A 17,160-nucleotide genomic window follows, 5' to 3' on the forward strand; every position below is an offset into this window, starting at 1 on the left:
AGCCAAATCAGTAGCCAGCATGTTCCCCAAAGTGGTAGAGCTATTCTTAAAATCCTGGGGTAAGACAGTTCAGCAAAGCTGTCTGTATTGCAACTGGAAAACAAATAGAGGTTGGCTCACAGGTGCCAAACAAACACAGAAGAAAGTATCCTTCAGATCAATAACTATATACAAAATGAGATGAGAACCTAGCTGACTGCTGAAAGTGTAAGGATTGGGAACCATCTGATGCATTATAACTGTAATCTGATTGATAGCCCACAGATCTTGACAGAATTGGGAACCATCTGATGCATTGTAACTGTAATCTGATTGATAGCCCACAGATCTTGACAGAAATGGTAAGAGCTGTTGGGTTTCTTGACAAGTCATATTGGTGCATTATAGGGGCTAAAATCTTCCCTAATGAGTCCATAGGCAAGAAAATGATCAGTTATAGGTTCCAGCCCTTGTAAGGTTTGAGTACATATGTGATATTGTCATAGAGAAAGTGGTTGCACATTGGGCAAAAGAGTTACTTCTATGGGGGATGTGTTAATAGCCTGTCCAAGGATTCCAGGGTACCAAACATCTGGGTGTGCAAATTGTTCCAACAAGCCAGGTGGTTGGTAGACAATGGTATCTGATGAAAGTTGAAGAACCATTAAATGCCAAGCTTGTTCTGGGGGAACTGAGAGTTCTGCATGGTTGCCCCATAAAGAGAATAGTCTGTAATTTGGTGAACAGATTCTGGCCCAAAAGGGGCATTGGGCAATCAGGAAGGTATAAGAATTCATGAGTGAGGCGGGAATCACTGATGGTACATTCCAAAGGGTCAAAAATGGAGGCAGGCAAGGATTTACCACCAGCCTAACCACTTTCATAGTTTCTGAAAAAGGAAGCCCTAATAGATGGTTATGTACTGAGCATGATACTCCTGTGTTTATCAAAAAGGGCACTGCTCTCCCTCTGACTCGAAGTTTTACTAGGGATACAGAGAGAGATGTTTATGAAAGGGCCAGGAGAGAAAAGTCCTCCTGCTCCTTACTCCCCTACCTTGGAAAGGTATTGGGGGGGCACAGTCAATGAGTCGTGGGGCAGAATAACTATGTAATGGGCACTCCCTGCCCAATCCCCCTTGCAATGTAAACACTCCTGGTTGATGTGTGAGAGTCAATGCTGCCCGCTGCTTGGATGGGATGATGGGCATCACCACTGCCTCTTGGTCACTATTGTACTGTGGTGTGCAGGAGAGGGCATCTGCAAGGAAGACTTTTTTCCCCTGGTAGATACTGGAGTGTGAAGTTGAACTGGTTAAAGTACTGGGCCCACCAGACCTACTTAGGGGATAGCTTCCGGGGGTTCTTCAGTGTTTGTATGTTCTTATTATCCATCCGGACCTTGAAGGGAATTTTGCTACCCTCCAGGAACTGTCTCCATGCCAGGAGAACCCATCGTATTGTGTAAGCCTCCTTTTCCCAGATAACCCAGCACCTTTCAATGTCAGACAACGTGCGAGATGTGTAGGCACAGGGTTGTAATTCCTCTTTGGCATTCCTTTGGAGTAGGACTGCCCCCACTGCTATATCACTGGTATCCCCATGTATTACAAATGGCTCCTCTGGGTTGAAATGTTTCAGGACCAGCTTCGCAGCAATCCATGGGCTGGCTGGGCTTTGGTTTCACCCCTCCCCCTGTCTTTAGCAACTGGGTTGTTGATAGGGCTATCTGGGTGAAGATGCAGATGAATTGGTAAAAGTTCGCAAAGCCCAGGAAACTCTTCAGTTGCCTCCTAGTCCAAGGGGGCTCCCACTCCAATATTGCCTTCACCTTGTTGGGATCCATTTCCACTCCCTCACTGGAGATCTGGTATCCTAGGTAGTCTAAGTGGTTCTTGTGGAATTCACTCTTAGACAGCTTTAAGCAATAGGCAACATGATGATATTTTATGCTATAGGGTTTGTCTTGGATTCATTTGCACTATAGGTAATCCTTGAGTTACGAGTGTAATGGAGCCTGCCCATTCCACTCATAACTCGAAAACTCATGGGAGTGAATCTCGTACCTTGAACAAAATTACTCTCTTGCTCGTTAAGACGCACATGGCTCATTAAGTGAACATGGGGTATCCCAGGGTGAGGAAAACCATGGAGGGCCTAGCGATGGAACAGGCCCCCAAGGCCTCCCTGACCCACTAAGATACCTCATGCTTCCCCCTCCCTTACTGCTGCACTGGACTCACCTTTAAAAGATCCATCTCCTCTCTGCCACAGTTCCTGCTGCGGATTTGAAGCTGGGGGATGCTTCCGCAGCTCTCCAGTGGCCCGATCCAGGCGACAGAGGCCTTTTCCAGGCTGCTACCACCTGGATCTCAGGCCAGGGGATGCTTCTGCCGCCCCCCAGCAGCCTATTTCTTGGCGGCAGCAACCTGGAGAAGGGCTCTGGTGCCCAGATTGGGTCACTGGAGGGCCACAGAAGTATCCCCCAACCTCAGATCTGGGTGACAGTGGCCTAGAAAAGGCCTCTGATGCCCCAATCCAGCCTCTGGAAGCACATGGAAGCTTCAGTTCTGTTCTCTGTTGCAGAGAACAGAGGCCTAAAGTACCATGAGATCAAGTGAGATCAGTAGCATGAGATCTCACCCCACTAATCTTGTGTGATCTTGCATTACTTTAGGCCTCCATTCTATGAGAACACACCAAAGGCCTGGAGCAGCCAAGAAAGTGAAGGATCTCAATTTTCACAGGGTGAGTATTAAAGGCTTGGTGCCCAGGGAGAGGGTGGGAAGGGAGGGAATAACCAAGGTGAATGTTGTAGAGCCTCTGCGGTCACTTGGGCAAATGACTGTGGTGGTGTTGCAATATTTGTAATTTTAGGACTTGCTCATAAGTACTACGGGGAGCTTATCACGTTTCTTCAAACGAGTGTTAAGTGAATGCTCATAACTCAGTGATTACCTATAATATCAATCAGATTTACTTCAAACTCCACAAAACAACAAGTACTGATAACTATTTTTTAATTTCCATAATACTGGGGCTATGTTTATTATACTAAATGTGTATGTCATAGAAAGGGGATTGTGACTATCTCCCCTTATTTTTTAAAGCTAATACCTTATTATATGTGCAGCATTCACTCAATTTTTGACTCCTAATATCTGCCTTGACTACTCCTTGCAGTTTTCTTAACAAGTTTTTGAATGGGATTTGTCCTTGCTTGCTATCTGGGGCTTAGAGAGAATGACTGGTCCAATATGCTGCAGATAGTACAACATCAAAATGGAATCAATGATCCATACAACCAATTTAGAACATCAAAGATTTTGCTGATATAAGGAGCGGTGACTGAACTCAAGTGAGATGGCCATCTAAGGCAGCATTTAATCACTGTTGTTAAACCATGGGTTTATTTGTTTATTACATTTATTTTCTGCTCCATTATCTGCCAAAAGATTCTTTATTGCTACAACAGATTATCATAGTTTCATTCTGGAAATGAACTGGTCTTTTTCTCTCTTTATGGAAAAAGCAGTTCTTTCAAAACTTTCTTCTTGTCAAAATTCCATGTGTTGGGATTAGTGCTTCATAACAGTACACATTATATTCAAATTAACAATGAGAACAATCTGTATCATCAGCAGAAAAGTAAATAATAAATAAAATATTTTTAAAAAAAATTCCAGGAGCAAATACTTAGCAAAGCCGCCCTATAGAGGTAGTCCTTAGCTAGAACCATTCCTTTAGTTATGTTTGTTTATAACATTTATATAGCTGCCCTTCATTCAACCAAGTCAAGGTGGCTCCCTGTTTGAAGTTACAAAGGCATTTTTAAATATCACTTATAACCGGTCTTTGTACTTATGAGCTATGCAGCATCCCCCCCCATTATATGATCAAGCTTCAGGCAATTATTTATGACTGTTGCAGCATCCTGTGTTCACGGGATCACTACTAGAGACCTTCTCAGATGGCTTCCAACATTCAAAGTTACTAGAGGAACCCAAATTTACTTAACAACCACTCAATTCACTTGGATGAAAGAGTGGAAATGTGCATGTCGTTTAGATAAAAGGTCACGTGGTAGACAGATGATCCTTGAGAAAACCTGGCTATGATATCACTAAAAGTTTCTACCATGTGACAGCCCACAATCCATCCATCCATCCATCCATATGTACTCTCTTTCTATATATAGCCCCACAGAGGAAAGTTTTTATTCAAAAACTGTTGATGTTATGATACTGTATAACAATATCTAGAGATAACTATTCTGGAGTATCTGACCATTAAGGAAGATGGCCTCATTCACATCAGATAGGATAAGAAGGACTTATATTGTCCACACTAGTTTGGAATAGGACAACTTGCCCTGCCCACTTGCCCTGGCCAATTCACCCTGCCATCTCGCTGCAAGACAACTTGCCATGGGGACAACTTGCCATGGGACAATTCAATGTGGGTTAACTCAAGAGAGGGCCAAGTGAATTGCAGCTCACCCCAGCTTTGAGGACTTCTAACTTGAGAAGATTCAAACCTAAAGCAAGACAAGGCTCGCTGTAATTCACTTGTCCTTCTCTTGAGTTATCCTGCATTGAATTGTCGTGTGGCAAGTTTTCTACAGCAAGTTGCCAGTGACGTTGACCAGGGTGAGTTGTCCTAGACCCTCACTAGCTAGTGAAAAAATGGGTCTGACTGGATGGTGAGGAATGGAAGGATTTATATTCCTTGCAGACAGCTGATCATTTGCATTCTTTAGAGTAGAAGTTCCCAACCTTTTCTATACCTCGCACCCTAGAATGCTTCTGATATATTCTTGCACCCCTTACAAAAGTTTGAAATAACAGCAATGAATTATCCATATATACAGTATAATTTTGAAACTTCTAAACCCAAGTTTTCGCACCCCCTGGGATATCGTCTCACACTCCCGGTTGGAAACCCTGTTTTAGAGAGTTGTTGGGACCATTTGAAGGTTTATCTGTGTAAATGGGTGTAGAGCCTTCTTGGAACTGCTGAAAGGATTGTGTTGTGGGTATACAACAAGAAAAACAAGAAAGTCCACTTGCCTCTTCAAAAAGCACCTTAGGGACAACCATGACCTGCATAACTGAGTATCTCCATAGACAGTATCCTGAATTGTTCCCTTAAACTAAACTAAAACTAGCACTATGCCCCTGAGACATGCAAGACTGTTTTTTTTCCCCATTGCACATCTCTGTAGTAACAGTCATTTCCAATTCCCCTTCTAATTACTAACATAATGGTTTTTTGTTCTATTTTCCACCACTACCTTTAGTTTTAAAGCAATTTCACAATAAAGGGATGTTCAACAACTCAAAATCTGACCTGTAACTATCTCTGGCATTGCTGAGAGTAGAGGTAGAATTAGGCAGGCACTGTGCTAGTCTGAAATTACAGGATTTTCTTCCAGATCTGGGATAAAACTGGAAAATTTCCACTGCCGTTATCCTCTTTTGTGAGCAATGAGATCCAGCACTGTGCCAAAGAAGAGACTATAGGAAAGATCTCTATAGTTATATGTCAATTGCTGCTGCAGCAAATGAAGCTCTTTTTCATTCTGCTTCTCTCCCAATTTTCCTGTGCCATGATGCAGATGAAATGTCTATTTGAGGCGATAACAGAAGAATTTAAGGAGTTTGAGGAGTTTAATTACTACAAGCCAGGAGACTACCTGATTACTGGAATAACATCTAAAATAATTGCTGCATTTTGCCCCCATATTTTCTCTTTGCCTCCAACCCACAGATTGAGAAGGTAATTTGGGCATGTACAGGATTCTTGTGCTTGAGTTTAACCTTTCTCTTTTCCCAATTCCTCAGGTCATTATTGCTTCTCACAATTTGCTTTAGGGAAAAGACTCCTGGAGCACATGAAGATTCTTGAAAAGTTGAGCATGCAAAGTTCCTTTTCAGTTCTTCTGCAAGAGTCAGTCTTAATTAAGCAATTTTGGCAGCACATTTCTATGAAGGCTCTTTCATGGGTAGTATTCTTCCTCTTCTCAAAATGATTTCCTTGATACTGTGCAAATATTTATTTTCTTTATTTATCTATTTCTATACCATAGTTATATAGTTGCCCACAATCTCACAGTCAAGTGTCTCACTATATCTTTGATCTGAAAGTGACCTCATGAGCTTTCCACAATCTCCTCTCCTTTCCTACCTTGCTCTCAGTCCTTCCTTTCTCCTTTTCCAACATTTCTTTCCAACTGATGCCTTTTACTGTTTTATAAACTTCCGTGGCTTTCTTTTTACTATTACATTAAATAAGAAAAGCTTTTAAAGACAAAATTCACAGAAAATAGACACTTTACATAATAAGCTAATGTTTTAATTGTAGAGGATTACATTAAAGATTGTTAATAGAGGGCAGTTACTGCAAAGACATCAATATTCTGCAGCAAAACAACCTGTGGCTCTAAAGATGGTTTATTGAGTAATGGGCAGATAATACCACTTGCTCAAGACTAAATCCCCCTCTTGAATCTGTCCAAATGTTACTTTCTAGGTGGCATAATAGGAAGAAATAATATTATATTATGAGAACATATATACACATGTAAAATTATTGAAGAATTCTAGAGGGCTACAAAGACTTCACTCCTTCAAGCATTGGGCAATGTTAGGTTGAACTGTGAGAATCTCTGGCCTGGCTTTGAAGGGAAGAGTATATTTTTAACTATATTTTATGAATGTTTCAGAACTGCCTAGTGTTGTTGTACAGATAAGATATTATTTTGCAGTTCATCAGCAATATTCAACCACGTGCTGCTCTTCTTCTTGGGTGTTCATAAGATCAACCAGAATTCTCGGCTCTTACCCAACATCACCCTGGGCTACAACATCTACGATAACTTCCTCAGTGCAAGAATAACGTACGAGGTCATGATGAATTTGCTGTCTACCGGGCAGGAGAATGTCCCAAATTACAGATGTGGAAGACAAAAGAATATCCTGGCAGTTCTTGAAAACACAGATTCTGAACTCTTTGATCAAATTTCTACTGTCTTGGGCATCTACAAAATTCCACAGGTATAAAGTTAAAATGAGCTTAATTGCATGTTCTGAATTTTCAAATTAGACTAAAAGGCAGACCTCATATATATCTCCAGATAAACCTGTAGGCAGAGATTAGATATTAAAAGATCTACAATAATTTTGTTTCTATAAAGTAAACATATGCATTTATTTTATCTCCCTGCCACAACATGGCTTGGAAACAATGCATAGGGTTTGTGACTTCTCCTTTTCTGCCATTGAAAAGTCTTTTTTTCAAAGAAGCAAAACAGACTGTAGATGACTTTGGGTCCCCTGGCAGACTGTTTACTAAAGTTGGGGAAAGGATGGAGAAATGTTAAGGCACACAGATCCCTAGAGAAAGAGAATAGTAGAATGGGGCCTGTTGCAAAAATGAGTGTTTGTTCCAAAACCCCCAATATCAGTACTTAATAGCATGAAACAGCATGAAATGAAAGTATGAATTGACTCTTTTTCCAAGTAATATTAAAATGAGTTAGATCAATGGCAATCAGGCATTTTCAAAATGATATGACAAAAAAAGAAAAATGCCAAGAACGTATGAGTGCTGAATGAGTAAGTTTTAAACTGAAAAGGTGGTGACCTGAGCTAAAGAGGTAGGTTTATTTGTAGAAACAGAATGAAAAACTTAAAAGTGGCTGTAGAGATCTTCTGACCTGATTCCCCATCCAAAGCAGCAATCCTCAGATCACTGCAAAGGGCTTCCTAAATTTTCCTTCAAAACCTCCAGTGATTGAGATCCAGGAGGCGGGCTAGTCTAGCAATAATTCTCATAAGCATGAAATTCCTCATTTTTTAAAAAAAAATGGGTCTAGGGCTCAAATTGCAAAAGAAAGATATGAAGGAAAAGTGAATAGGTCACAGAAGACTATAGAAGCACTTGGAAAGCTTAAGGCTCTATCCAGTCATTTATTCTCTCCTTTATTTACCTCCCTCAGTGCAGGCACGCAACTTGGGTGTCCTCCTGGACTCACACCTCAATTTGGAACAACATCTATCGACTGTGGCCAGGGGGACCTTTGCCCAGGTTCGCCTGGTGCACCAGTTGCGGCCTTATTTGGACCGGGAGGCTTTACTCACAGTCACTCATGCCCTTGTCACCTCAAGACTGGATTACTGTAACGCGCTCTACATGGGGCTACCCTTGAAGAGCGTTCGGAGGCTGCAGTTGGTTCAGAATGCAGCCGCGAGAGCGATTGTGGGCGCGCCAAGGTACGCCCACGTGTCACCTATCCTCCGCGAGCTGCACTGGCTTCCTGTGGGTCTCCGGACGCAATTCAAGGTGTTGGTTATCACCTTTAAAGCCCTTCATGGCATAGGGCCAGGTTACTTACAGGACCGCATACTGCTGCACAGTTCCCAGAGACCGGTGAGGTCCCATAGATTGGGCCTCCTTCAGGTCCCGTCGGCCAGACAATGTCGGTCAGTTATTCAAATGCCTATTGATGTCAGAACCCGAGTTAAAAAAAAGATCAGATGTTATGATTCACATAATGGCTACAGACTCATATTAGAGCAGTGTTTCTCAACCTTGACAATTTTAAGGCATGTGGACTTCAACTCCCAGAATTCCACAGCCAGCATTGCTGGCTGTGGAATTCTGGGAGTTGAAGTCCACATGCCTTAAAATTGTCAAGGTTGAGAAACACTGTAATTAGAGTATTGGGTTTAGTCATCACTCACAACTGGAAATCTATTTCTGTGTTTATGACACTACTAAATCAGAAAAGTTCTCTGTTCCAATATATTAAGATGTGCCTATATGATCTGGATTACTTCTAGAGTCTGATCTACTAGATCAGTGGTTCTTAACCTGGGCGATATTGCCCCCCAGGGGGCGATTTCATTTTTCAGGGGGGCGATGGAACAAAAAGGGGCGATGTGGGGGTGAAGGAACAAAAAGGGGGCGAAATGGGGGTGATGGAGCGAGAAGGTTTGGGGACACTTTTGAGACTTTTTCGTACAGTGAATGGCTGTATATCTGTCGTACAAAAACATCAGATTGCTCGCTATTAGTGGATTGAATTGTGTTTCCAAGTGTTCCTCCAGCTAGCTTCAGTACAGAATGCTGTACATATGTGAATACGCATCGCTTATCTTCATGCGCATTGCGTAGCAGCCTCTACCCTTTTTATATTTCTTTTTGCGTCTTAAATTTTACTTGTAATTCAATCATTAAATATTACTCTTTTTCTTTTCGGGCATTTCACTTTCTTGCAATTGAATTTTGTTTTCAAAGTGGTCATTACATTTAAGTGTCTTGAATAAATAAGATAATAATGAAATATATGTATCACAAAGTTTGGGAATAAAGTGATGGGTGGCACCAAAATTTTTCACACAGTTGAGATATGAGGAAAAGATTAGAAATAAATTATTTGCATCAATATGTCCTGATGACAATTTTAAAGAAAATAAAACAAGTGTTTGCATAAATTGAAGAATTATTTCCCATGTTGTGATTGAGAGGTTATGTTGGGGGAGGGGGGCGATGACAACTTCCTCATTGGCTCAAGGGGGCGATTCATTCAAAAAGGTTAAGAACCACTGTACTAGATGAATGACCCAGAGTGTGTGCAGGGCTCATTTGAACCTCAGCTATTGGCAGCAAAAGTGCCTAAATGCATCCACTTCATCACCCAGGCTCACCTGTATGGTAGAGTTTGACCAGAAGGATTTGCTGCATAAGGATCACCCACAGATTACTTCAGAGTTCACTAGGGTCAAACAGGACAGGAGTAGAGAGCATCAAGGGAGCTAGCATATTTCATGCAGGCATTGTTTTCTGGAAACCTCTCTCAAAGGTGGGGAAAGCAACTTATGTTTAAACATTTGGCATTTAACAATAAAAGTGACACAAACTACCAATACCTTCTTTCCTCTTAGATCAACACTGGTGAGATTAGCTACGTTCTTCAGCAAAGTCATCATTTTCCTTTTTTCTACCGGATGACCCCAAAACCAGAACCTCCTTACTCAGCAATTTTCAAGCTGCTCCTGCATTTCCGATGGACATGGATTGGCCTCCTTTATCAGGACAAGGAAAGAGGAGAAAGATTTAAAAGAAGTTTGGAAACTCTAGCTGTAAAAAATCGGATCTGCATCATCCTCTCAGAAACCATCCCAACAACCAATGTGGATATACATACCAGAGACATGTTTCTGCAAGAACAGAGAAATATGTTCCTTCTCCTTAGCAATATTCACATAAAAGTTATAGTTTGTCAACTTGATTTTCAGGCCACAGGAACACTAATAGGAGTAATAATTGTTAATGAAAGAAAGAATACATTCATTGAGGGAAAAGTGTGGATTGCAACAGCTTTGTCAAGATTAAGCATAAGAATGCTTTCCAACTATCTTGACCTCCAACGAAAACATGTTTTGTTTTCTTTCCAAACCCAGACAAACAGGAGACAATATTATGACTTTGATACATATTCCCCTACTGGGAAACAGTTTGTAGAAGAAGCATTCCAGTGTTCCTATTCAAGGCCTTTGTTGTCTAAGAAGGTTTGGAAAAAATGCATAGAAAAAGAGAATGGAGTATTCCCACCCCTTCAGGTGCTTGCAAGAGTGGTAATTGAGGATGGTTCTGGTATTTCCAGAGCAATCCATGCGGTGGCCTCAGTCCTCCATGCCATCTCTTCATATCAGATGAGTAAGAGGAGGATGCTGGCTGGAGACCATCAGTCACCCCAGATTATACAGCCATGGCAGGTAAGACTTCTCCTTTGAGGTTTCATGGATGCTTTCACTTCCTACATATTAAATTCGATATAGGGAGAGGAGAGATATTCCAAACAGCAGTTATCCAGTCTGTAATATTTCCAAGTGTGTGTGAAAGAGAGATCATAAGGATAACTCTTCCAAACTGAAACTACCTATGCTGGTTTGGGATGTTGTAATCACAGAGATATCTCCATAGTGACAAAGTATTTTTCCTCATTTGCAAATTAAATAAGCTTCAAGGTGCACCACCAATCCTCAGATCAGGTTCTGATAGATAGGTAAAACAGATCTAGTCATCTGCAGAATTCAGTTTATGTATAGTTTCTTAAGGACATTTTATTACATATATACAGGGAGTCTTCGACTTACAGCAGTTCAGTTACAACAGCACTGAGAAAGTGACTTACGTGTAAATAAAGACTCAAACATCCAGGCCAAAAGTATCTTAAAAGGTTAAATCATGGTAACTGGACCAAAATTTGTTAAACTGAGATATTTTGTTACTCATCCAAGTAACTTCTTCAGTCAAAATGAAAATTTTGGTTAGGCATAGAGTCATTGGAATGTACTAACTGTTGACTGCGGGAGGGTTTTCTTCCCAAAATGAAATGCAATATGTAAATAAACATTGACTTATGTCCATTTTTCACACTTATGACAATTACAGCATCCCTATGATCATGTGATCAAAATTGAGATGCTTGGCAACTGACTCATATTTATGACAGTTGCATGTGATAACCTTTTGTAATCTTGTGACAAGTAAAGTCAATGGGGACACCAGATTCATTTAACAACTGTGTTACTAATTTAACAACTGTAGTGATTCACTTAACAACTATGACAAGAAAGGTCATAAAATGGGGCAAAACTCACTTAACAAATGTCTCACTCAGCAACAGAAAATTTGGTCTCAATTGTGGTCGCAAGTCAAGGACTACCTGTAAAGTATATATGAAAATAAGAACAAGAACCTATAATATTTTAACTGTTTATATTCTGCATCTGATTTGGGGGTAATTCATATTGCTGTAGCACCTCTGGCAGAGGGCAGAATCAATACTAAGCATAGGTAACATAAGGAGCGAGTAGACTTGATCCCCATACTTTTTAAGCAATAGGGAATATGATAGGATTTCTCTTGAATCCTTCTGTTATGCGCTGGTGTCCCTGATCATTTGCTTTGCTCCAGTTCAGTAAGAGGGTGGTGGAACACAGGACACTTCTTAGTCACCCACTTCCAGCTGCTTCCACCCATCATTTCCTTCCCCTCAGCAAGGCTTTGACTCATTGATCCACTTCTGGCTTAAGGAAGGCTCCCATTCTGAATACTGTAGCTCATATTTTTCACAGCCCAGACCCAACAACTAGCAAATCTTTGCCTCTTTCTTCTGATCAACCTGCCTGTTTGTCTTAATTCATGACTCTACATCTTCCATATAAGTTCTCTATTTGCCCTTCACATCCAGCTGCTGCTTCTGTCTTTGCCATCTGAAAGCTGGAAGAGAACTTAAATACATTAAAGTATTTAACTTAAATACATTAAAGTATTTAAATCCTGCAATACATTAAATGATTCACAGTTGGGCTTGCTTCCTGCAGAGGAACAATTTAGTAAAGAGATTTTGATTTCCTACTGGCTGGAACAATAGATAGATAGATTAAAGAAAGAGAGCAAGAGCCAGATAGAGAGAGCCAGAAATAGAGATAGAGGGATAGAAAGAGGTAGACAGACATGGCATAAAAAAACCTAACAAAATCACATGCAGTATATCACAGAGAAACTCTTGTATTTAATGAGATGTAGTAAACTTTTAAAACATAATTTCATTTTTTTCTTAAAATTATGTTGAGCTATAGTTTAGCAGGTCAGTTTACTGATTCCTTCAATGAAAAGAAATGTAAGGGGTCCTTTGTGCTCTCTGAGCTTGCTTGTTTTCTTGCAGATGTTTCATTACTCAAAGTAGGTAACATTCTCAGTGCTAGTAAGGAGCGGAGTTTCTGTCAATGTTGTGGGGGTGGTCTTAGAGATTGTTTTGTTGGGCTGTTTACTGTTGGCTCTTGGGCAGTTTTTTGATTGGGGTATTGTTTACTCGATTGTTGGTCTGATGTTAACCTTGGAGAACATCTAGGCAACCGATCTGGGTGCAACCAAAATACAACCAAAAATATGGATCAGATATATAGATGACACCTTCACCATAATAAAAAAAGACCAATTAGAGAACACCCACAGAACCATCAACAACATTTTTTAAGAATTCCAGTTTACTACAGAAGAAGAAAAGAGCAACTTGCTACTCTTTCTGGACATCCTAATCAGCAGAGACCACAATGGCAAACTAGAAATGCAAGTCTACAGAAAAACCACCCATACTAAGCAGATGCTCCACTACCAAAGCAATAACCTAACCTCCCACAAGAGAAGATGCATAAGGACCTTATTTAAACAAGCCCAAACACACTGCATCAACCCAGAACAGCAAAAAAAAAAAGGGAATGGAGCATCTATATAACACATTCCAACAAAATGGATACCCACACAACTTTATCAAAAAGTCCCTGACCACTCAACCTGATACAGCACAACCAACACAAACCCTAAAAGGAATTATACTGCCATACATCAAAAATATATCAGAAACCACCAACAGATTCCTACAACCACATGAAACCAGCTTTGCACACAAGCCAACTAAAGCCCTTCAAAACATCCTAAGCAGACCAAAAGACCCAATCCACACCCCCAAAAAACTTGAATCATCTAAAACATACAATGTAAGGAGTACAACAACCACTATGTAGGACAAACAGGCAGAACACTAGCAGAACGCATCCATAAACATCAACTAGCAGTCAGAAGACATGATGATTTTTTTTTAATTTCACAACACATAGACAGATTTAATCATAGTTTCAACTGGGAAAATGTGACTATCCTAGGCCAAGCCAAGACCAAAACTGCTACGGAATTTCTAGAAGCCTGGCACTCTGACAAATCAGCCATCAATAGACACATAGACATTAATAATATCTATAGACTATGCAATAGAGACAATCACTCAGCTGCCGCCCCCCCCCAAAAAAATGCCCCAAGCAACTCTCCATCAGCAATCAGCACCCAGATCAGCATAGATTAACTCCAAAGTTAACATCAGACCAACAATTAAGTAAACAATATCTCAATCAAAAAACTGCCACAGCAAACAGCCCAAGTAAAGAATCTCTAAGACCACCCCCACCAACACTGACAGGGCAAGCCACTAGAATATGACCTGAGAGCAAATTCCACTTAGGATGTTACCTAGTTTGGGTAATGAAACATCTGCAAGAAAACAAGCAAGCTCAGAGAACACCAAGGATCTCTCATGTCAGCCCTGCACTACAAATATTCTCCTTTATTGAATGAAAGGTATTTATGTAAAAAAAATCTGCTGTTCCATGGAGAAGGAGCAAGAAAAGCTTACCAGAAAATACTGAACCATCCTCTCAAACCAAAGTGCTGATTTGAAGAGGTGAATTATTCAATGCACTTCCAACTCAGAATAATAGGCAGAAAAATATTGAATAAAGGTTCAAATGAGAATGTGTTTGCTGCATGTGTATGCTGCATTTTCTGTCTCTTTTGCAGCTTCATCGCTTCATGAAACACTTCCAGCTTCACAACATTTCTAATGACGGCATTTATTTAGATGAAAATGGATTTCCTGCTGCTGACTTTGATATCATGCACTGGAGAATATTGCCCAAAGAGTCTTATCCTATGGAAAAAGTTGGGAGTGTAGAAATGGAAGCTTCTTCTGAAGTCAAGGTCTCCATCAATCAGAGTGCCATCCAATGGCCAATATCATTTAACAAGGTAATTGATGTCATTTGAACCTTTCCATTTACCTCCATATATGCAAACTGTTCTGCTCAGTAATCATTTCCATTCAGGACAATTGAGATAACCTCCAAATAAGGGAAACTTTAAAAAAACTTAATTCATTAAATATCATGTATGTTCAAGGTGTTTTTCTGTAGTTTATCACAAACTGAAACCTGCTAAATCACAAATTGTAATTATATCATAATTAATAAGCTGTGAAACAATCTTTTTACAATGTTCAACTAGAGGAGAGAAATTCAGGGACAGTTACAGTGACAAAGAAAGCTATATTTTGTAGGTTTCTTGCCAAAGCAAAATTAGAGAGAAAATTCAATACATAGCATTCCCACAAATGCCATAACTTCTTTTCCAACTGATTCCAGGATCCTTCTCCTTGAAGAGCAATCTTATATGGTTCCTCATACAGTTAGAAAGAAAAGGAGATGGGGGAACCAATCAGTCACTGCCATGTCACTCTTTCCTTTCTCTAATTTTTCCTGAGCAACTTGGTTCCTGAAACAGCTTTTTTAAATAAACCCCTCTACTGTAACTCATGTGGTGCTTTTATTTCTATTTTTATTTTATGTTTAGACAGTACCTTCTTCTAGATGTTCAGAAAATTGTTACCCAGGATATGTCAAGCTCGTGAGAGAAGGAGCACCTGTTTGCTGCCATGATTGTTCTCTATGTATGGAAGGAACATTCTCAGTGGAAGAAGGTAGGTGGCTCAGGAGAAAAAAAGGAAATCAAAAAATTGTAGTAGGATTCAGAAGATAATTGTCACTACACTTTCATATTTCAGGTTATATTCAATTCTATATTCCATAGAACTTCATCCCTATTGTACAATGTTCATTCATCTTTCAGGAATATTTTTTTCTCATCATTCAACTTAAACTTTTACATGTTAGCCAATGTTTTTCAGATGCACCCCATTGCAACAAGTGCCCAGAGGACCAGTATTCCAATGAAAAGCGAGATCAGTGTGTCCCCAAAAGTATCAGCTTCTTGTCCTATGAAGAAACATTTGGACTCATCCTAGCTTTCATTGCCCTTGCTTTCTCCCTAATCACTGCCTTTGTTCTGGGAATCTTCATTAAACACAGAGAAACTCCAATAGTTAAAGCCAACAACCGGGACCTCACCTACATTCTTCTGATCTCCCTCCTTCTCTCCTTCATGACCTCCCTTCTATTCATTGGTCGCCCCAAAGAAATCATCTGCCTTCTTCAACAAAGCATCTTCAGTGTTGTTTTCTCAGTTGCAGTGTCTTCATTGCTGGCAAAGACTGTCATGGTGGTGGTGGCATTTCTGGCCACAAAGCCAGGCAGCAGGATGAGGAAATGGTTAGGAAAGACTCTGGCCAACTCTATTGCTATATCCTGTTCTGGGATTCAGGTGGGTATCTGCATGATATGGCTGGGAATCTCTCCCCCATTCCCAGATTCTGACATGCATTCTCAACCAGGATACATCCTGCTGCAATGTAATGAAGGGTCAATCATCATGTTTTACACTGCACTAGGTTACATGGGCCTTTTGGCTGCCATCTGCTTCTTGGTGGCTTTCCTAGCACGCAAGCTATCAGGAACCTTCAACGAAGCCAAATTGATCACCTTCAGCATGTTGGTTTTCTGCAGTGTTTGGGTTTCTTTTGTCCCCACGTACCTGAGCACCAAAGGAAAATACATGGTGGCTGTGCAGATCTTCTCTATCCTGGCCTCCAGTCTGGGCTTAATGGGCTGCATCTTTATTCCTAAATGCTACATCATTATCCTAAGATCTCACATGAACACCAAGGAGTACCTAATAGTGAATTCTAAAAGAGAACATGATGTTTTATACAGATAGATAGTAGGATGGAGGGTTGATTTATAGATTGAAAGGTCTAAATTCACATAAAATGTTAGTCCTAAATCACATCAACTGCATGATGGCCTGGCATATTATAGCAACCTGACTATCATAAAAACATCTGTCAGTGGTATTCAGGGTATTGTAAATTCTGAACTTGTTACACTACTCCTGCTTATCACTGAATCAATTTTATTCCAAACTGAGATTCTGTGTGAAAAAAATCCCTTTTCTAGATAGCCAGGTATGGAATAATGTTTAGCTTAATTTAATGTCATATAAACATTGGTTATAAATTGTCACATCCTCTAATCCATAGAATCACACCAAAGGCCTAACAAATTCAGGGTCCCACTTTTCCACATTATATTTATTCATATTCCATATTTCCTAACTGTCCATTTCCCTCAAGAGGGACTCTGTGTGGTGTTAAGTAGAATATCAAAAAACGGCACATAAAAATTAAAATGTTAGAGTTGAAATTTTGGAATTAAAATTTTAAAACGTTATTTAAAAATTAGCATGGCAAGAGTAATTATACTCAGTTAAAACAAAGATCAAGTAGGGATCTGGTGCCACCAACAACCCCATGATTGCATATTTCTTCAGGCTCCCCACACAAGAATGCAGACAGGTAGACTCATCATTTAGTTTATTTTGCTTATGA

The 17,160-nt window shown here is 40.2% G+C and overlaps 1 protein-coding gene across 1 annotated transcript; it reads left to right on the forward strand.

Annotated features, from left to right (window-relative positions):
- The first annotated feature begins 5,589 nt into the window (after window positions 1-5,589).
- LOC120313435 (vomeronasal type-2 receptor 26-like) lies at window positions 5,590-16,490 on the forward strand. Its single transcript, XM_039355348.1, has 6 exons — window positions 5,590-5,756; window positions 6,745-7,033; window positions 9,926-10,759; window positions 14,403-14,630; window positions 15,231-15,357; window positions 15,565-16,490. The coding sequence occupies exons 1-6, from the start codon at window positions 5,590-5,592 to the stop codon at window positions 16,488-16,490; spliced, it is 2,571 nt and encodes an 856-aa protein (XP_039211282.1).
- The last annotated feature ends 670 nt before the right edge of the window (window positions 16,491-17,160 follow it).

The sequence above is a fragment of the Crotalus tigris genome, unplaced genomic scaffold (genome assembly GCF_016545835.1).
Source record: "Crotalus tigris isolate CLP2741 ecotype Arizona unplaced genomic scaffold, ASM1654583v1 scf7180000018682.9941245338:1185362, whole genome shotgun sequence".
NCBI lineage: Eukaryota > Metazoa > Chordata > Lepidosauria > Squamata > Viperidae > Crotalus > Crotalus tigris.